The following is a 23,287-nucleotide window of genomic DNA, read 5'->3' on the forward strand; positions in this document are numbered from 1 at the left end:
TTTGTTATTTCTCTCTTCCTCCCACCATTTGCCTACATTTTATGGGAAAACCTGAAAGTTTGACAAAGTAAGATTAAAGGACAGATACATGAAAAAAAAGAAGTGAACTTTTGCGTGGTCTTGTAAACAACATTCACCGTTTTGTCTGATAAAATTTTTAGAAGCTTTGCATTAGGCTAATATTAACAAACAATCAGTAATAAGCCTATTTTTGGCAAACTCCTTAAACTGTAGGGGTTTGAACTCAAGACTGTATTTAAACACTAGCCCTTTAAATCTGGCCTGCATTATTTCTGAAGCTATGGATTAATTTAATTTTCTGTTGCATCTTATGGCATTTATAGTAGCAGGTGGAAAGCCAAAACGCTGTATAACAGTTTCTGTCTTACTGCTTACTTTATCTGAAAATACAGACATAAAAATGTCTTTGGAAAAAAAACAGTGACTGAAAAAAAAAAAGTTTCAAACTAAATGGAAGAAGCTTTTTTAGCAGATTAGTGGATTCATCATTAGTTACAGCTCTAGTCTGCTGAATGGAATTCCTAACAAACTGTCAGGTGTATCTACTACATCCACATCTAGCATTCTGATTTCAATATGCTCAGTTTAAAACATATTTGAATATTTCTTCAAATATTTAACCTCAATTTCAACTCTCTTGTATGTGTAAAATACAACGGAACAGTGGAAATATGATGTCTTTGTGAATGCCTTCAGTGTGGATTAAATAATAAAAATTTCTGACCCTCTAAGTAAGAATATAAGAGCATTACCATAAATATATAAATCTGCATGTAAACGTCCCTGTAAAATGGCAAAGTGATTGCTTGCTTGTGGGAGATGTTAGCTAGAGTAACTTTTTCCTGACATTTGGTTGATCCCACCATTCTTGATTGACTTTGTAAAGCCTCCTCAATCACTGCACAACATAACTCACCTCCTGATGTATCAAGAGGAATAAAAAAGGTTGTTTTTTCTTTACATCAGGAAAAGCTGCTGTAATAATACACTGTTAAGTGTATTACTAAAACATAACAATTAATAAAACATAATGTAAAATAACTTAAGGATTCTTTATGCTTTGATTACATCCATTGGTGCACTGCTCTAATGTCTAAAAATTCTTTCCAGTGCAGAACACGATGGCTTATTTTTAAAAATAAACTTTGTCTGGGTGAAATTTTAGTTTTGTTAGTTCCTCTTTTTCTTTCATCTGTTTGCACACCAGATCTAGGCAACTTTTTGTAAGCTCCCTTATTAAAGCGTGTGAGACACCAGGTAACACAGGTCAACTATGGACTCTCAATTGTTTTAAAAAAACCAAACCCTAAAAAAAGTATGATAAACCTTAATTTAAGTGGAAATTCTTTGCATAGGGATTCAGTTTCCTGGTATTGAAATAGTCTTGCAAACGGAAGAAACAACTCAAAATAATGTATCTAATGAATACCAGTTACAGTGACCACCCAAGCAGGCTAAGGCAGTATCTTCTACCTGCTGGATTCTGGCTCTCTGTACAAGACATCCCTTGGGTCTTGAGGGTTTATTCTAAAACTGGCTTCAAGTCTTCTGACAGGATGACATCTATTTTCCACAGATGTATTTTTTGTTTATTTCAGCATGTGAAACATAAAATCTTTTTAGTGAATTCTACTTTTACTAATACAAAACAAAGGGTCAGTACCAAGTAAACTGTGATGATGGATACAAATCCTTTGTCAATGTTTATCAGCTCCCCTATCATCTCTACAGAAACAGAATGTTTTGAATTAGCTAAGAAACTTTCTACTTCTTGCAGTCACAGAGTGGAAAGAAGACTATGAATATAAAATAAACCCAAAATATAAGTTTCAATTTAATTTTTTTAGAAGATTTTAAAGCCCCATGGTATTTTCCAGTATGAAAACAGGTAGAGGTGGAAGGGGTATGGAGACAGAGCCATGATGACAATTGTGCAGCTCAGTTTACATACATAATTACCATAAGAATAATCTAAAACATCAGAAACTTGCACCAAATTTTCTCTTTAGAGCCAACATACACCAAATGTAAACAATTTCAAGTAGCTAAGAAAAAAGATACAACATATATGTACTTTTTGCCTGTGCTGCCAAAAATGACTTTGGCTGACATAACTACCTAAGCATTTATTAACATAATGTTATTTACTTCTTGTTTTGCTGAACTGCAATGTTTATTTTGTACCTGTGCATGTTTGCACTTTCATTATTTTCTAGACCACAATTTCAAAGAAATAGGGGTTTGTGCAAGAAATATTTAGTCTATCAGTCTGAAACACTCATGGCAACATTCCTAGAGCAATATCAAGCAAAAAGGCAACTTCCCCATTTCATTTACGACCAGAAGTTATGAAGAAAGACAAGGAATTTACCCGATTCCTGGAGATAGCGATACACCAAGAAATTCACTTCGTCACTGGTTATGCTCATCTTAGCCCAACCTCAATATTATGAGGTTTACGAGAAGTGTGATCCACGCTCTGTTCAAAGGGAGAGAAAAGAACAGGTCTTGTTTTATCTTAATTTACTATGAAATATGTTCTCAAAACAAAAGTGGGAATTGTTAAGGTATTTAAAGATGTCATTAAGTTATTAGAGCTGTAAAGCCCCAATGTGAGGCATCTGTTAAATATTGTGAATCAAATACTCAAGCTGTACTGCAGCTTTTAGAACAATTCAGGAGCAGTATTTAAAATACATGAGAAAGTCAGAGGGAACATTTTAAATATTGGATGACTTTTCTAATGTCAACTCCTTTACTTGTATGGCTTTACTACAGGTTCTTCGAGACTTCTTTACTAGGTATTTTCAGAATTGCTGGCAATTACAGTCATGTATAACACACCAAATGATAATATTTTTGCAGCTCTGAATTTGTAATCCAGTTTTTTGTCCAGTTGTTCATCCACTGAAGACAGGTTCTTTCCTTACAAAACCAGGTTACGCAATGAATGGGGCAGGAGGGGAAGAGAAAGAGAGAGAACACCATATACCTTGAGCCAAGGAAGACAAATATCCTTGCATTATATAAAGCTGTAATATTATAATGTCTCTGTTGATTAATGTTGAGCAAAAATTAAACTCCAATTTTTCATTTAAGTAATTGCAACCTTTAGGATGACGGTTTTACATTACTATTTTGGGCATACACTCTGGTAATAAAAACACTGGGTTTAGAATATAAATTTGTTTTGAGCGCTTTCCATTAAATCTTGATGATTCATTCCTGTTTGGCAATCTGACTTAAGTAGTTTGGTTTTAAAAGACCTGAGTACTCCTCAGACATAAACTCTGCAGCTGTGTCAGCCACACCATACCTGTAAGTGATCACATACAGCTTTGGCTGCAGAGGCGCACGCTGGGCTTGCACCGCGCGCTACAAATGAAAGAGCCCGGGCGTGTGCCGGGTGTTCTGATTTCCCGTGTGTCTCTTCTTGGCAAGTGGAAAGGACTTCTCTGTTCATGGGAAACCTCTTCAGTAATTCCTGCTGCCTAAAGTAGCACCTGCTACTGCAGGCAATGGTGATCGACGACGCTTCCCCTGCTGATGGTTTAAACCAGCAGGTCACTCATGACTGTAACAGATGTCTTTGCATATTTATGTAAATGGAGGTCTTTGGAACCCTGGTGAGCCTTTTATTATCCCAGGCTATATTTCATCAATATCTTGGAAGCTGGTTTTCCATCTGAAACCATAGCTTGCTAATTTGGCAGACATCTTCCTCAAATACTTGAGTCTTAATTGTTACAGTCATGTCTTAATTGTTACAGTTTGCATTTCATGGAGAACAAGAAGAAACAAAGTACTGAAAACCATTTGGTCTCCCTTAGGAAAATTTCATCTCCTCTGGAAAGAATGAATGCTTTCTGGCTGAGGATAGCATCGGCTGTATCCAACATCCATTCCTGTCACACATGCCATGTATTGACCTGGGAAGCCACTCAGGCTCTTTTCTCTTCAATCCCTCATCTGTAAAATGGGCTCAAACTTCACTGCCCTATGACTAGGAGACTGGAAGCACTGAAAGTGGTAAGGACTGAAGTTATCACGACAGGCTTTGAAAGCATCACTTCCAGTACAACTTTATACACCTTTCTTCCAGATAAACAGGCTTGGACCTGAATAATTAATAACCTCCTGTGCCCTTTTTGCATAATCATTGCCACACAATGAAGAACAGGACAGACATTCACATCAACAGTTAAGGCCATTTTCATCTCCGAGTGCTTAAAATACATCTGTATCGTTGCTATGGCCATGATAGTAATAAATCAAGAGAATTTGATAGCTGTGGGTTGAAAAAAAAAAACAAACCACTTTTTAAAGCATTTTAAAAATAGCTGCTTCAGTGTTTGGTGGTAGGAAAGTTGGTAAAGATGAAACCACTTACAAAACTTCAGTTTCAGCAATGACGTACTCTGTGGTAAGATGAACTTTATTAAAAAAAAAATCAAAAAACATAAAATGCCGTTTGGGTGCATCCTGACAATTTTAGACATTAACACTGTATTTCCCACATACACGGGGTTGCTTTGGGAAAGAGGAGACAAGGGAAAGGAAGAATGCTAGGTTTTCCTAGTTTTCCTAAAGATGAGTTTTCTTAAATTAATTAAAATCAGAGAAAATCAGTTTGACTGCAAAAGTGTCTCCCAGTTCCAGAAATAAAATCCCTCTATAGAAGCTACCTTTGTATCAGAATCCCAAGTACACCCAGTAACAGCTGGATTTACAATGCATTTTCTCTGGTCAGTCAACAGGAATTACTATGACATGTGTCAGATCATATCTTTATATATACATTGTTACCAATGCCACAATCTCCACTCATGTATTTAAGGTTCCTCCTCTCCCACAGATGCCAGTGTAGCAATCAAGATACACAACTGTAAAGCTTTTACTTTTCCAAATCAAGACACAGAATTTTGGCTTTTACCCAGAGAAATCTATTCATTAGGAATTTGGCTGACCACACTCAATTTCATTAATGCTCTTTATGATTCCCTTCTTCTCTGCAAATAAACAGTCCAAATAAAAGTAGCTAAAAAAGACATGGTGGGGAAGAGAGGAATATCCTTGTCTTTTGTGTATCTCCAAGACTGATTCATAAGGAACAAACAACTAGCCTCCCCCACAATATATTTTTTTAAACATAGAAATGTAAACTCCTGTAGGAAATCACAGAAACTTTCAGTCACCACTGTGATAGATTTATTCCTGCTAATTGATGGCCTCCTTTTGTTACTGACAACTGATTTTACCTAGATTAATAGTTTTTTAAAATATATGAAGTGCAGTTTATAAACAGTACTGATGTGGCTTTGGAGACATTTCACATTTAAACCAGTAATAACATCTTAATTCTTCAAAATGTCAAGAGGATTAACAAAAAGCATTCAAATGTGTTTGAACTTTCTTTACTTGAAACACTTTCTCCTGCAGCCAATTACACGTAATGGGAAGTACTATTTACTTCAACCTCACTTTAAAAATCTGGCTTGTGATCCTGCAGATATTTAAGAATGTCCAAACATGTGACTTGAGCCAATTACGACTTCCCAAAGTAAAATGGATGAAAAACATACAAACCCCGTGAGTGGATGGGATGGGTTGTCAAGATCATTCAAAATTAAATGTAACACTTATTTTAAATAAACACTCAGCTCTTAGTTCTAGCAGGACAGGTTTGCAGAAATGCTTAACACATAGGGTTAAGAATTTGGGACATTACTTCAACACCACCATTATGCTCCTAGGGCTGCTTGTCTTTTGCTGAACCAAATGGCTCACCTGGTGGTGTTCACTGGCTCCAGTGAAGTTAAAACTGCAGCACACCTCCCTGTGCTCCATGCAGCCAGGACAGCCTGCTTCCCAGAGTAACCACAGGGCCTGATTTGTGCACCAACATATCACTGTTCTCAAATTAAACCTCCCTGGAGCACTGGGAATCCTGCTAATGGGCCATGCACGTGGCTCTGGAGAAGGCAGCCTCACTTATAACCATGGTTCAGCACAGTGATAGCCAGGTCAGCTGAGAATAGTTTATTTACATACCATCATCCCTTTACTCAAAAGGATTGCTCTTCCTTTGCCAGGCACATTTTAGCACTGCTGCCATAAATTAGGGAGATCTGGCTGAAGAATAATCAAGGGAAGATGGTATTTTCAATTTTGAAATATCATTTGAAGACTCAGCTCCTCTGCCTCTTTTCTAAATGATGGTCACTGGGCCCTCCAGGGCCATGTCCTGCCCTCCAGGCCAACCCCAGGGAAGGGGACAGCCAAGGTTATTTTGGGAAACAAATTTACATTTGCTATTTGAACCAGCATGCCATCCATAGAGACTGGGAATTACCATTCAATCTTCCCCCCAGGAAAGGAAACTGGTCAGACATTTAGGGAAAACACCTAAACTAAAACCTAAACCTGAGACCTAAACAGGAACTTGGGTACTTCCCATTTGTGCATCCGACCCCACTGACAGAAATTTATCAGATGGCTGGTCATGCCCTCATCTTACACCTTGAAAAATTTTGCAAGCTCCAGTCTGCTTTAACTGAGTGCTGAGCAGTTGTCAGCTTCTTGGGAGGGTTTTTTTTGGGGTCACTATGGTATAATAAACACTTTCCCTTTCTTCCCCTTATGCCCCCCTTGCCTCCAAACCCTAGGTGAAACACTCATATTTTCATTTATCTCCTGCAGGGGCCAAAATGTCTTTTCACAACTGGAACATGACAACAACATTGTCATTAAAATCATAAGAAGGTGTGAAGGGAAATTGTGTATTTAATTTTGGTAAAAAAAGGCAAAAAGCAGAGGTTCCATAAAAATGAAAACATTCCAGAAAGTTCACACATTTAATGCTGTTGACTTGATGCCCTGCTGCATGGGAAACAGAGCTCACACTTATGATCCCATTTTCTCATCCAAGATGGATCTGTGCACCAAAGTGTATCTCTCAGGACCCAATACAGTCTCCCCATCTCAGAGAAGAGAATGTGAAACATAATTAGCTAAACAGACTCTAGGAAGGCACCCTGACAGCACAGCCAAATCAATGTGTAACTGCTTTGTATATACTCTGTAGCTTAATGAAAAACACTTCCCAAAGCCAGAAGCCACTTCTCACAAAATGAGTCATTTAAGCAATCTCTGTTTTTTCTGTTGAAAAATACTTTCATCAGAAACTTTCAATGAGTCCTACGCTTCTGTATTTCTCGGATGTGTCGTACCATAGAGCCAGAACAGTCAGTAGCCAGCAGCTCCTCCCCAAAGGCTACCGAGCTCTGCTTGGCCCTCACCAATGCATTCCTCAGTCTTGGCTTTTATCACAGCTGCCTCTTCTCGTGGACAAACTCCAGCATGCTGCTTTCTCAAAATGCCAAACCAAACATCTGGGAGAGGAAAAGAGCACACTCTGCCTCTTCTTCCCTCACAGTCTCTCCTGCCATTTCATGAACCTAAAGACCAAAACATCCTTTCTTCACAAGTATCCTGACAAGGGAATTGAGACCATCACACTCATTCTGATTACAAGGCATAAAGCAAGGAAGAAGGGCTCTTTCTTAACTTATGTCAGTGACCAAATTAACAGTGAACCCTGTTCAAAAGCCAGCTTAAGCAAGCATGACTTCCCGATTCCTCCTTGTAAGGAAGATCAAGACACCTTGCTTCAAAAGCACCTAAATCTAAAACATAAACAGCTGTCCATTCTAGAGACCTTGCACTTATGAAAGCAAATCAAGATGTGCTCTCAATAGGAGTTGCACTGTATTTACTTGGCCTATCTTAATGAGGATACAAGTATGTTAACTATCTTCACCCTGTAAATGATCACCACGCCACCCAAACCATTCAGTACAAAGATAAGGCAATTCAAAAATCTCAGATCTATTGTTCTACACTTGTTACAGATGCTCACAGATGTCTTTGCATCACTTATACTGTTAATATTATGAAGCTTCCTTTGTAAGAGCAGTAGCAAATTTGTTGTTTTGGGGAAAACAAAAGCTGAGATTCCCCAGAACAGAGTGTTTTCCTTTGGGAATGGTTATTGAGTTGTACAGTATGTACTGTCTCACTTTGATGTCTGTCACCCATGTTGACAGCACATCAGTGAGGACAGGGACTTCAGTAACAGAAGGCAATAGGCTTGTCAGAAATCCTACACTGCCAAATGTTAAGCCTGGCTCTTATGTTGGTTTTAAGTCTATTTATTTACAGTGACCTTCTGATTTTTAGAAGACCACACTAAACCAACACAAACCCAGGGAGCCACAGCTCATTCCTGTCTGTTCTCACTGCTACCTGTAAGACACATTCCGATGAAAAGCTGACAGACAATACAACTGAATCTGTACCTGAGAGCTTCAGGAAAAAAAAGGAATGGATAAAATAAAAGCTTTCCTTGGATCCTGAAACATTGGGGTATCTCATAGTATTAGCCAGTGAGCTCAACCATATCAGTGTTCCAAATCTGGTGCCAAACAGAGAAAAAGGAGGAATACCACCTACAGACATGTGGTAGTGATCAATTAACCTGCAATTCTGTCTTCAAGAGGTCACTCTTAGTAAATCAAATGCTGTATGGGCAAACATGGCAAAAATGAGGTTTCCATTTAGATAAAATCAAAATGTTGTTCAGGGAGAAGGTTGGTTTGCTATGCAATATCTATAAAGATGAGTTGCCTTTGAATAGCTGCATCTTTTTTTAAATCCTAACTGTTCCTACTGTATTTAGTATTTTAAAAATCTGCAATAAATTATCAAAATGGTAATTCTGAAAAGACTGTTAACAAAATAATATATCATCCACTATCAAACTATTTAAACCACCAAAAAATAAAGGAAAAAAAAAAGTATTACAAAGGTATTTATAAAAATAATTTGGCCAGTTAAACACTTTGGTGGACATAACTGCAGAAAGCTTTATTTCTGCATGAATACTACTTTTCATTAAATTATAAATTACATTTCAAACTGAAGAGCCATTTGGAACCAAACACACATCTATTTATTTAAAGAAAGGACAACACTAGATAGTCCAACAATTTCTAAGTGCTAGTCAAACATTTTTCAATTAATCAACAATTCCCAGAGCAAAATAACTGATCATCAACAGAAGACAAGCCTTTAATCACCAAATTCCCAGCAAACTTTACTTCCTCTATCAAAAGATTCTGAACCATGCATCAGATCTTTCATACTTATAATCCCTTAGTTTGATCAGGTTGTTTTTCAGTTCTCAGCTGGTTTACTTAATTATACTTCCAGCATTTCAGTTCTAAGAGTTCAAGTGGACCTTTTCCAAATGCCTCTGCTGAAGAATGAAATGGGTTTTCCAGTATTGATTTTTCCTTTTTGTCTCTTTGCTAAGGGGGAAAAAAAGGAAAAAAACCCACAAGCGCTCTTCCTAATTAGTGCATTTGTGCTATACCTCTTTCATAGCTTTCTTCTAAGAGGCACCTTCAATCTTTTTTAATAAACAGAAATATTATTTACACTAATATATTATATGGAAAGCTCTGGGAAGCCAAAAAGACAGCTGGGAAAGTAATGGTTGACAGTAGATCTATAGCTTGCAAATGAAATTAAAATAATTGTTTTAAAATAAAAAAAGAAGGAATTACAGAGGCTTGAGAAATCAAAACACATGATTGGATTTAGTTTGAGAACCAAGATTCCTCATCAGTCTTGGAACAACTTAAGTCAATTGGGAATGCTGCCACTAAACAGAACCAAGGATTTTCTTCCTTACATGAGCACAAAATTGCAATTAGGACAAACCCAGGGACAATGGTATGTGTCCACTCATTTCAAACCAATTAGGACAAAATACATGATTGTCTGATGGTGTAGTAACCGATTGTCTGTGTGTGCGTGCGTTTCCAGGCACGTAATACAACAAAAATGTGCTTTAAATCATACTAATAGTGCTATGTGCTCAAAAACGTTAAGGAAGATTGCAACTTGAAAAAGATGGCACAATTGCTGTAGCGGTATCCCATTTTCTATAATTTTGGTGAGAGGGCAAATATCTCAAATTTAACTTTTCACTTAATATACCCGGATTTTGGGTAAAATCTTGACAAAACAAAACATTAGCATTTAAATTTTTCATCCGTGCTTCACATTCAGAGTTTTGAGGTGAAATGAATGTGATGGAATGAGCTCCTACCAGAACTGGCCATACCTGATCCAGATATGAGTAAAGTAACACAGCTGAACTTTTAGAATGAACATTCCCCCCAAAAAGTAGAAAATAAAGTGCAGTTTTTTTCAGCTGACACTTAATAGTAAATATACATTAAAATAAATGTGAAGTATCTTCAGTCCTGAGCTGGTCTGTAAGAATGGGCATTGGCAGGCACCTACTGTGATGAGACAGGCCATGGTCTAGTAGACAAAACACTGGCTTTGAGGTGATATCGTGTTTCTGGGACAAAAAAGGAGCTTCCAGAAACCTCCAAAAGGCTCAGAGCCATCTGCTATATGGCCAGTGGGGATTAACAGCCATGACACTCATTTTGAATGAGGCAATTGCAGGGAAAGAACACAAGCGTGATGGGCCTGAAAGGACCAGCGAGATACAGTCTGAAGGATTTGCCCAAAAGAGAGAATATCTGAATAAGGCTTTTTTGATTATTTCTGCTTTTTATCTTTGCTGCTAAAAACGGTAAAACTGGTAGCTGGGGTAAAAATCCTGATTTTTCCAAACACATCTGAGTGCTTAACTGCAGAACTGGGTTATGTCTTTGATTGTGCACCTTATTTTTGAAGAGCAACATAAGGATAAAACATCCGTGTGGCTTTTTTTTCCCCCTTGTTCCTTACACGAACTGTTTCCTAAGCCACCCTGAGGGTAAATCCTCATTATAAAAACCAGACCACTACCACTGCAGAGGTGTCAGTGCCCAGAACAGGTACTTGAGTACCCACCATGCTACAGACAGGTCACCTGAGACCACTGAAGTGCCATGCAGAAGAGTGAGCGCAAAGGGCTTTGAGACTTGATCTTGCACCTTTGTCCCTTTGTCCCAGAGCTGTGAGGCTCCCCCAAAGCTCTCCAGGCAAGTGGCAGCACAGACACAGCACCATGCAGGAGGGCCTGTTTGTGCACATACCTGCAGGTTTGTGTGCTACATCCCTCCACAGGACCTAGATACCCAATAAAACCCATTTCAATTCCATACATATACAAATTGCATCCTGGCTTGGTATCTTTTAGGACAGCTTGACACAAGTACAACTGGAGAAAAACTAGGATTGAAAACCATTCTAGTACTACTCATGACAACACTTGTAACTTGTGTGATAAAGTCTTGCCTTGGATAGCAAGGCTCTGCTTTAGATAAACCACCACAAATCCGTGCTAGGCTAACCAGCCTACAGTTTTCCAGCCATGCAGGTTGGCCCCACACAGCTGCAGGTTCCTAGAAGTAAAGGACAGGAGGACCAGAGTTGTTCATCGCATGGATGTGGAGATGGGCACGTGTCTGACACCTCACAGTCTGGGATCTGCCCAGTAAGTGAGAGCCACCAAGGTCTGGAGAGCAGCAGCGAGCTGCAGCAGCTCAGCTCACTCATGTCTGGATGGCCTCAGGCAAAGGGAATGTGCAGCAATGTCATTAAGGGGGTGTGTTTTTATTACTTTCTGCTAATAAGCTCAGCAGATGTTACTGGAAACAGTTTGATGTTATTTTTCCATCATTTTCAACGGTTTTTTCCCCCTCAGAAAGCAAAGGGAGAAGATCTTGCCACATATTTCAACCTTCACTTGTTCCCCCTGTAGTATTGTTAAAATATATCTTAAGATTTTCTTTATTTTTATTATTATTACTCTACAAAAGGAAAAAGCTTTATCCCCTTTTGTCTATAATTCTAAAATAGCTAAAAGTATTATACTCCTAATTAATGAGGCAAAATACTTCTCAGACTCACAGCATGGAAAATTTCACCCCCAAAACAAGTATTCTGTAAATTTTAGAATGTATAAAAACAAAGAACTATAATGGAAACTATTTCAAACTTTTATTATGGCAGTTCCTATTATAAACTATTTATAAAGATTTTAACTATGGCTATAAATACTTCATGTTTTCCCTTGAATAATCCTAAGAGAATGTCAATGTTAAAAGCTGTAAGGACAAAGATTACATAGGGTAGAACAGTGGAACAGAAAAATATATACATAAATTCAGCATATTTCACTGCTGTGTATTTAGTTCTTAGTGGAAATCTGTTGCAGCATTTTTTTGTGTGTGTGTGTGTTCATTTTTTTATATATATTTTTTAACATAACCATCCGGCTTATATTGGTTGAGCTCTGGAGAAGGGTTACTAAATGTCTCCATTTTATGGAAGGTATAGAACTACTCTCCTTGTTGGAAAGTGGAGAGGGAAGGAAGATGGATGGAGGGAAATAATTTGCTTTTAAAGAATGCCTGCAGAAACTTCTGAGCAATCACAAAGCTTGTCTCTATGTTATTCTTCTGCACTCGCATTATTAAATATTTTATAGAGAAATTTCTCATTAAAAATCAATACAAAGAATTAAGGATGAGAAATTTCTGTTTAATAAAAACTACCTCAACCTCTAACTTCAGATACTGATTTATCTTTCTCTCAGCTTTTCCTCTTGATGTTCTCTAGCCAGCATTTAAATAGCTAAGAAAAATTCACAGTGTATCCAGTAATATAATCCAATATCACTGGATATATAATATGGATTATATAATATATAATCCATATTATCTGCCTTTTCATCCATCTCTCCCCCTTTACATGCTTAATAGTCCAAGAGAGATGAGGCAGTATCTGTCATTTCAGACTCCTGGCTTTTTGTGGGTGAAGAGTGAACAACACAAATGATAGAGATTCACATATCTGGTGGCAGCATCATGAAGTCCTACACAGCCCTAATATAAATAGCAAAATCTATAGATTAAAAGGCAATGCTAAGAGGAAAGCTTTTTAACCTCCTTTTGGAAAAAGCTGAATAGCCTAGAAACTAAGATGAGCTAAAAAATCCTTTGGGAGTCAGACACAGACATGACATAATCTAAGGTTTTCATAAAAAATTTCAGTTAAATACTTCTCAGGAAGGATTTTAATATATTATGACACAGCTATTAGTTAGCTCAGATTAAATAAAAAAAAGCACACCCCTGCTTTAAAAAATCAAGATACAGAGAACTGAAGCCTTAAATTCATACATACAGAGTTTGAGAAGCTTTTAAAGGTTTTAATCCCTGGACAAGAATCACTTTCTCAGAGAATAAAACGATTCTATGTTTTTGGCCTTCCCTGTAAGAAGGACTTCAGGGAAGCTGGAGGTGATCAGAAATGTCGAAGCAGATGTCAATCATATGCTTGTTATTACAGAAATATTATAAAAACTGCTGAACACCAGTAGGATTTTGCGTACCTACAGGCTTTAGGGTTGTATGGAGGGGATCTCAGGAGATCTCTAGTCCTGTCCCCTGCCCAAAGAAGGGCCAGCTCTGAGGTCAGGATGCTCACAGCTTGCAGCCTTCAGAGCTTGAAACCCTCCTCAGCCAGGGATGGCACAGACTCTTGGGGTGGCCTGCTCCTCTGCCTCACTCCCCATGGGAACACCTCTGGAAAAGCTTCTCCTTAAACCCAGTCCAAACCCACTACAACTTGTACCTCTTGTCGCTCACCCTGCCAGCCTGCAGTACTGGAACAATCTTACTCATTGTTCTCTTTACTAATTTTATTGGGAAAAAGAAATTTCATTTGGAAAAGACATGCAGGAAGGTAGATAGGGTACCACTCCATATTGTCATGCCTACCAGATCTTCTAAGGGTATTTTAGTCATCCAGCTCCTGGAACATCGCTCTCAAGGCTAGTTAGCTATGAAATTCCCTCTACAAGGCATAGGGAGAGTTATGTGCCTGTTTCAAAGATTTATGTGTTTTCCTGTAGACGTGGATTAGACGCTTGTCTGAGACTGGGATTCATTGCTTCAAATTTCCGCTCCAAATCCAGGCTCCAATTTGTATTTTTGGCTGTGGAGAACTGACTCAGAACTTTTATTTGAAAAGGGGAAAAAAAAAAAGGAGAAAGGTGGCAGTGGAAGTGGTATAACAGATTTAAGAGACTGAAGATTAAAGTATTCACTTAAGAATTAGCAGGTTCAAACTTGCATTTTCCAGCTCCCAGGGGAGCATGCTTTACACCTGGTTACAGGTTGCTAAAATAAAACCACAATGAAGCAAAGAATTGAGACTTGAAAGGACCAGGAAAAGCAGCAAGGATTTGTATCCACTCTTAATTAATAAATCACTTGTTTAGCATGATTCAGCAAGTATCTGGCTGCTGAATCATGAATCATATACATTTCAATATTTTTCAGCATCAATGACAAAATTATTTAAATATGAGCATTTGTCCAAAGAAAAATTTTCTTTCATTTTTCCACTCTTCAGCACTTTTTTACATATGCTTCACATTTCCTCATTAAGAGAAGATAAAATTGGTCTAATTTCTACAGAAACTCAAAAGCCTTTGTAGTATTATGCAAGGAGCAGACATCAACATCTATATTTAAGCATGACATATTATAAGCTTGTATTATCATTTATAATTTGACTCCATTTTAACTATTTGGACTGTAAAGCTCCACAGTGACTCTTTGCCTCAGGCAAAGTTTTTTTTTTTCTGGAAGGCATAAGCAAAAATAGTTCAGTCATTTCAGAGTGAAGGTGGGGAAAACCCAATTTTGCCAGTATTTATACAGTTTCAGTGTTTCAATGAGAATTTCCGGTGCCTCTGTATTTTGGAGCAGGGATTTGATGACTGGCAGAGAGGCTGCTCTCACAGCAGAGCCTTTGCTGTCACACTGAAAATCCATGCAGATTTGATTCAAATAAAGCCTTCTGAAAATACTACTTGCATACACGTTGCACAGGTTTGCTAGAGCCTGTAGTTCAATTATCAAAATATTTTCCTTGTATTAACTTTGCTTCCTGCTCGGGAAGGCAGTGCTATCCCTGACGAAGGCTCCTGTCTCTGACTGGAGATCAAAGTCTTTTTACCCAGGGGAAAGCAGCCACAGGCTGATGCATGGGAAAGGGTGAGGGATGGGACAAGCACTTGGAAGGGCAAAGGGCACCACGGCTACAGGCTTATGGACAGCTGAGAAGGTAGTCTCAGGTGTCTCATCTCACCAGATAGCAGAGAATACTTTCTTCCCAGCAAGTATTTTAGAGGAAAAAAATACTATAATCAAAATGTGATTTTTAAATTTCTCTGCTGTTCTCCATACTAATTTTTATCAGTCACTTATTTATTCCTGCAGATCTAGACTGGATGATCTTTAATGCCCTGGACCTCTATTTATTTACATCTTGCTTTTATTATTTTAATGATTCAAGGATTTTTCTCCTAAGCACTTGATTAGAAGACTTAACTAGTTCAGGGAGTTATTAAAAAAAAAAAAAAAAAATTTAGAAAACATACAGTAAGATTTTTTTCCCCCCTCTCCCATTTGTTTCTTTCTCAGTTAAGCACAAACTTTAATAGCATAGCTGTTTACTTGGATAAAATTTAATTTGAATTTTAATTTAAATTAAATTAAAATTAAAATTTAAAATTTTAATTTGAAAATTGCTGAAATTTTTAACTCTTAATAAACTGCGAATATTTAGTCAACTCCTTTGACCAAAAAAAAGGCCATCAAACAAAATCTATCAGCAAAGAGACATCACTTAAGTTTTTACTGACTACCACCTTCTACAGGGCTGGCCTGGAGCTCTTGAGAAAAGGGATATAAACCCTAATGCCTGCACAAGAAACTGTAAGACTCACAATGATGCAAGAACTGATTCCTTTCTCTTCTTTTTTAATAAATGCCTCAAGATTTAACATGATGGTTATGAATGCTTACAATCCCCTAGGTCTGAAAGACAGATTTGCCACAACAGTTACACTTCTAGAGATGATCCTCCTTCCATTCACAAATCTTGTGGAAGAAATCTTAAAAACAGAAAAGTTTTACGCTTTCTACATTTCATACTAATACATCACTGTTACCTGACTGGGTAATAGCTTTTTGTTCTCTTTAGGAAACGGAAAATAAAACCGGAGCAAAGGAAAAAAGGAAAACACTACTGCAGATATTTCCTTAAGAAATTTTCCTTTTCAGCTATTGACACCTTAAGCCCTACCCTATGCACAAGCCTTCCATGATTTTTAAGACTGCAAAGTACTCCCTAAGACATGTAGTCACTAAAATGCAATGGAGACCTGTTAAATAAACAACTTTAAATGGTTTTACTTTATGTGATCTAACTAGTAATAGGATTATAGCATGACTCTTTTTAAATTCTCAGCTTTCTCATTCTAAGACCTGACATGGAACTCCAATACAGCATTTATCATACAACCAGATCAAGCAATTAAGACTTTTTTGGAGGAGGGCAGGAGTTAAGGCATATTTCACTGACAAAGAAAACTGCTTATAGTTTTTAGTGAATTTTGCATTCCTTCTGGAAGGAATAAAATATAAAATGTAGCAAAATAAGCAATATGGGTTTTTTGTATAAAATCAATATTGATAACCATAGTCTAAGAAAAGTACAGTTTTATGCATGTGCAAATCCCAATTTTCACATTAAGAGAGGAACCTCCCACCTCAGGAGCTCATAGCGTCACCATCAATGGCTTTTTACTCTTCTGTATTTTGGAAGAACTCTTAAAACACTAACAAATACATCTTAAATGTTTCTTTGTAGGTTTTGATGTTACACAGAGGATGTGCCATCAACAGTTCAACTATTATGTTGTAAGGCACCACATCCATTTCCTTCCAAAGTGAGGGACCACATTGCATTTGTGGCACAATGTGAGCATAAATCTGAAGTCTGCTTCACAAATTCTTATCTCTAGCCTCTCTGATGATTTCAACTGTTAGTAACAAGATCAAAATCATTTATACTGTTTCCCAAAAAACAAAACTAATAACAGTCTTTCTAGTTCCACCTCAAATTAGGCCTAATTTGCCTAATAATGCCAGTGTGTAATGGCTCTTAATGCTTCTGACATATTAAAAAAAGATCAGAAACATTCACCCATATTCACCTGCTCCCTCCAAATCCTGCTTTAACTGAACTTTCATCTCCTGCTGGTTCTGTCTTGGTTACAGCAGCAGCAACCAGCAGAGCTACATCCATCCTCTCTACTGAACTTCCACAAAGCCCTTAATTCGTGCAGAGGGTGGCTGACATCTCATGGTGATGGCTCAAGTGCTCAGTCATCTTATGATGACTGACCTCTTGACTGTGTTGCATAAGTTTTACTATAAAAATAAAGTAGAAGTGGAGAAAAGAAACACCTGAGGACAAGAAGTTAAATATATTTCTTCAAGGTAGAAGTAAATACCAAACAAATCACTGACTTAAAATGAATTATAATGAATCCATTAGCATCATAAATGCATGCACAGTGTTGCTGTTACTTCATCACTAAATTTGCAAACAATACTGAGATGCAATGGATACCTATTAATATCAAATTATACCCTTAGAATTATTTTAATTCATGGGAGTTAACCAGCGAGAGAATAATATCATGTCTCAACTCTTATAATCACTTTTGTAAGCAAATACTCTGTTGCAGCAGGTGTATTTTTAAACTGGGACAATTAGCTTATATAAAGTGAAATTACAACTTTTATTTAATTTTTATGAGGATACTTTTTACTTATAAAGACCCCTTTATTTAATTTTTGTGCTTATATGAAGTAATTTAAAAGCCAGCTGATAAAATGCCTATGAAGTGAAGCTGGAGGGGTAAGCCATTTACACTGGATGCCTACATTCAGTAATCCATATGACAGAGACCCATATAACACATGGATAACCACAGATAACACATCATCAAGTATCTTACAACGGGAATGTTAACATTTAAGTTCCAAAGGCCACCAACCAGTATGGCCTCTCCTGCCACCTGTTGCTGGAGCCACTTTTTCTCCTGCAAAGGCAAAATCCATTCCTTGAGCTTCTCCCTGGAACCAACCAGCTGAGCCTGAGGAGGGACATCACGTATTACACATGGGGCAAGGTCTGAGCCAAGCTTCAACTGCAGGGCTTAAATTCAGGAGGCTGGTGGCAAATTGCACAGTGAGAGGGCTGATGGGCAGGACTGAGCACAGGGATGTGCACCCTGGGGACACGGAAGAAAAGCTTCAATGACAAGGCAAGGACACAGGGACAGCGAGAAAAGAAGAGGCTGCCAGGTGTGGGATGTGGCCCAGTGAAAGCTGTGGTGGATGAGAATGCCAGCTAAAGAGAGGCTCCATTCCAAGAGTAAAGAAATGCTTTCCTATTTAATTCCTGCTGTTTAATTGCACCCTCTAACAGTATTTAGGAAACATCATTTACTTTGATTACAGGTGAGGCTATAAAACAGGAAAGTTGCACAATTCCTTCTGCTTCAAGTAGGTATTCCAAAGATTTCACAACTCCTGGAACATCCACACTACGTTCCCTCACTTGAAACCACTCAAGGAAACTGGGAAAAAACCCAGTTTCAATCTCTCCTTCCCTGCAAGATCACACATGAATGAAGACTTGTATTCAGCAAGTGGAATAACTGTATTACATTTTTTCACCAGGGGAACGGGTGCCTGTAACTATACCTCGTACATAAAATAACCTTTTTGCCTTCATTCAAGAAATCATCCATTTTCTTGAAGTATAAGCAGCATACTCACTCATGTCACTTTCAGAAGTAAGAGATTACTCAGAGAAAAATGAAAAACTATTGTGTAAGTAAGTATTCCCAAGACAAGATCTGAAATATAACTAATATTAAATGTGAAAACACTATTCTGAAGATTTTGCCTTCATTCAGATAGAAGATCAAACTTTCCCTGTATGAAGGAAGAACATATTCTTCCACACTAAATCCTCTTATAGCTCTGGAAAAATAGAAAAAAACCCCAAATTTCTCATGGTACCAAGTATATTCCTGTATATTCGTCCACATTCAAAAGCAGTGCATCATTCCTCTTCATAAAATTATAAAAATGAAAAAAATCAAACAGGGGACCAAAGAGCTGCGAGTACATCTCAAATCTTGTGTTAATTCAGAAATCAAACTCCCTCTCAAGTCTGCAGCTGTTCCTATTTCCCACAGATCAGATTAAATTTTGTCTGAGTCTGGTGTACGTTAACAAACAAAATCTGCTAGGTGCAGGCACTGGGTACACAATGGCATGGCCCTGTCAGATTTCCCATCTCAATCCAAGGTTAGCCAGAAGTATGCAAGAAACATAAATGTATTCAGCTTTTGCTTAATCAATGGGGGACAGCAGAATTCCCTGTCTGTACACACCACTTTGGTGGTAGGTAATACTGGAAAGTGGCAGAAAAAAACCTTTGGAGGACTCACAATCTAGTTAACAGAATAGCATCCAGGTCTTTCAAACTAATACATTGTCTTCAATATAAAATGGCAGTTCTGAGGTCAGAAATGTGTGGAAAAAATTAGATGTTCCATACCAAACCAGACCAGGGAGGTGGTTTACAGCTATTCTCTTAATAGCATCTCCTAGACTTCCTAACAGCATTTAAAATAGTGCCTGGACAGCCCGATGTGGCTGGAGAACACAGCTTTATCTAACATATCCATTAACAATAAAAATCAGGAGACAGACTTGTCACAGGTTACAGTGTTCAGGTTAAGGGCTTCTACAGAAGTCAGTTAGGTATGATAACCTCATTAAAACTGTGCTCAGAAGCTGCTATTGTGACACCTGTGACACATTAAATGCTTGTCAGGAAACCAGTCATCATTAATATCTCTATTTCTTCTGCTTCATGGAAAGGCTGAAATTGAGTTTCACTGTTTATAGATATGTCTGTTGGTTTAGAATCATCCTTCCTAGACTGAGCTTAAAGAAAAAAAAATTCTGGCCAATGTTACCCAGATTTAAGTTGTATTGCTTGCATTCCTATAGGTCAATTAAAAAATTTCACTCCTGCTTTATAAACCATCTTCACACAAGATCATTATAGAAACCATTTGGAGATGGCTGAATAAGGCTGACCAGCACATGGTCAGCTTTATTTTGTATGATTAATTGATAAATTAATCTCATCTAAACACTTTAAAAAAATCCCTTTTAAAAGTGTAAAAACTTAAAAAAAACCAAAACAGATATGAGTTAAACTCTACTATTGCTCTCAGTCTTTCTCAGATACACCAAACATGAAATCCTAAAATACTAAGAATAATCTTAACATTTCCCACTGCCTGCAGTGAACCACTTCAGTTCACACAGACTCCTTTAGGGTATTCAGAAACAGTGTGGTTAAAGCCTGCTTGTGTATTTTGTTCTGTAAGATACCAGGCCATTCCCAAGGATGAAAATAAGCCTGGTTATTTCCCAACAAGTTTGACATTGTTTTGCCGTTTCCTGAATGAGCGTATCAGTCCTTGGCCACCACACAAATCATCCAGCCAGGACAGGCTATTTTTATAGTTCCCAGATGGTCTTTATGTACTTTCATGCATGATATGAGCTTTGCAGGATACAACCCCTCTGTCGACCTTGGTGCATGTGGAACTGTTTTCTCCAAGTACAGAAAGGTAGGAGCTGTGTTGTACACATGGGTACATCTATTCATAGTTATGTCATGCACTTCAGCTAGCACTGCATCGTTTAATTTTCACAATGTACCTTGAAATTTGTCATTGGCAGGAGTTCAATTTGTGTCATAAAAAACACTGTCTGCAGTTTCAGTTCAGTCTAGTTATCTGCTGCTTCCAAAGGAAAATGTGACGAGGCATTTGCATTCAGGAGTTGAATAGTACTTTTGACCCCAGCTCTATTTTGACAGCAAATACTCAGCCATTATCACCCATTTCTGAAATTGTATTTGAGATACAAGTGACAGTCAGCATCTGAATAAACTCTTCAAAAAAATTCTCTTGAGGCTGCCTTCACATAGTCCTGGAAGTAGTAAGAAAAAAGTCCACACTCAAAATATTTGACCTCAGTGTTATTAAAACTACCTGACTGAAACATAACAATCAAATACCTCTAGGGAAGCCAACAGAAACCACGGATTATATTCCTTTTTGAGGATAACCAGCTATTCATATAGATTGCTGCTTAGCAAAATGGGTTACTTACCACCTGTACAGCAATTCACATAATGGTGTTACATGGACATACATGGTGTTAGTAAATGCAATAAAACCAATTTTGACACTGCCAATATGCTCGTAGCCTCTGAAGGCTCCTTCCACAGTAAATTACAGCAAAGCACAGCTGTAGTTTGGGAGACCACAGAGAAGGTGAAGCCCATGGTACAGAAGTAAAGAGTTTATCTACTCAAGAATATCAGATTGGGAAAGAACCTGAGGTGACCCTGGTGCTTCAACTGCCCTGTTTGGCTCATTACTGTGTAGCTCCAGGCTGTAACTGAAACCAAACTACACATCAACGAGGGGCACTGACACATGACAGAAAATGCCTGAGGACCTGGACTTGTAACTAAGGCAGCAAATAACAACTTCTGTACAACAGCCATTCCAGGAACCTGCTAGACTGGTTTTCGTATTCTGCTCCTGTTCTGGGCATTACATCAACTTACAGCTTAGAGAGAGGTTGGTGTTGATTACGAACGGCATGCTGGTTTCAAATACTTTTATATATGGAAGTTGAGAAACCTTTTATGAAGCTGCAAATATGACAAGAAAGTGGCAGTATGCAAAAAGCCATGGGACACACACAAAGAAGATGCAACATGCCTTTTCTCTCACTTGAAACAACTTTATAACTTCAATACAGTGCTGTAGCAAAATTCACTAAAGAACTTTGTTTTCTGTCTTTATTAGGGACTCATGGGAAAGCTGTTCTGTCTGAAGTCCAAATTACATCTGCCAGTATTAAACTCCTTGGTCTATACTTTGGCAGAGAATTGACATTTTCCTTCACTGTGTTTAGAACTCTCCACAATTTTAAAAACATATCTGGTACTTGATACAGTTACACATTAATCTCTCTGACCTCACAACCAAGGAAAATAAATGCCCCTTAACATACTAAAAGAGAAAATGCCACTCCTGGATAGCTGAACTGTGCCTGTAAACCATTTACTGGAACCACAGACACATGTTTGGTTTGGTTGGCTTAGCTACAGAGACCAGGGCTGAAGGCAGAATGAAGTTCCCAGATATGTGCTCGCTCTGTCTTGCAACCTGGTAGGAGATGTGGTATCACTGCTGAACTTTGCTCCTTCTCCTCAGCTCTGGCCTGCTCTGGGCAGGGATGGACATTGGTGTGTGGAAGCAGGCAGTGCCAGGATGAGGAGCTGTGACAAGCCTTCAGTCCATCCTGGCTGGGGACTGGCATTCCCAGGAGCTCCTGGTGTCACTGCTCAGCTGCTGAGTAAACAGTATAGTCTACATAAGGTGCTACCTTACTGTAAACAGCACCAATGGACAGAACCAAATGGATAAAAATCAGGATGTCTGATTCTGCAGATTTGTTTTGTAATCTTGATTAACATCTGCAAAGTGTTTTAGCAGCTTCAGTGAGCCCCAGGTAAGCTGGCTCTGGTGGGTGAAAGAAAACAGGCAGGTATCACTGGCAGCCCTGGGGACTCCTGCCATGGCTCTGTCCACTACAGCACAGCTCCTGCCACTGCAAAGCTCACACTGCTCATGTGTGAACATGGTGCACAGGCAGCAACACGGGCCTAAATTGTATCTATTAACTAAAGAAAAAAATGGAATGATATATAAAGAGATCTAGATGCACTAAATTATTTTTTTGTACTTAAGTAAAGAGAAATCCTTTTTAAGAAAAAAAAAATTCGCTAGGGTTTTACACTCATTATTAAGCTATCATCTTAAATAATGTAGTTTGACCACACAAGTGAGTTGGGCAGTAAAGGAAATTCACAGTAAATCCAGAGAGCAATTACTTGTTAAAGTCTATTTATATAAGCTTAAAAATGTGTTGAGAAGAAATATATTTGTTTTCATGTCTTACACAATTCATCTTGCTTTAAAAGCTTGGAATATAACAAAACTCCATAACAAGCCACCAGCACTCACAGAGAAAAACAGTCTTATCCAGAGATACTGTCCTTTGCTACCAAGTCATATGTTTGGTCTTGTACAATCTCTAAGTCATTCTTGTGCTAAAGAAAGAAAAACACCTGCAGTACTGAAAATTGTAAATAGGACTGTCATTTGAGCACCAAAATGAAGAGAAAATATTTCAAG

The 23,287-nt window shown here is 38.0% G+C and overlaps 1 protein-coding gene across 3 annotated transcripts in view; it reads right to left on the reverse strand.

Annotated features, from left to right (window-relative positions):
- TBL1X (transducin beta like 1 X-linked) overlaps positions 1-23,287 on the reverse strand; it is a 136,832-nt gene that overhangs the window by 51,391 nt on the left and 62,154 nt on the right. For all 3 annotated transcript variants that reach the window (XM_015639219.3, XM_015639235.2, XM_015639226.3), the window contains exon 3: positions 2,393-2,500. In XM_015639219.3, coding sequence (XP_015494705.1) covers positions 2,393-2,450 — 58 coding nt within the window. In that variant the 5' untranslated portion in view covers positions 2,451-2,500. The remainder of the gene's footprint in view (positions 1-2,392; positions 2,501-23,287) is intronic.

Source organism: Parus major, chromosome 1 (assembly GCF_001522545.3).
Source record: "Parus major isolate Abel chromosome 1, Parus_major1.1, whole genome shotgun sequence".
NCBI classification, from domain to species: Eukaryota; Metazoa; Chordata; class Aves; order Passeriformes; family Paridae; genus Parus; species Parus major.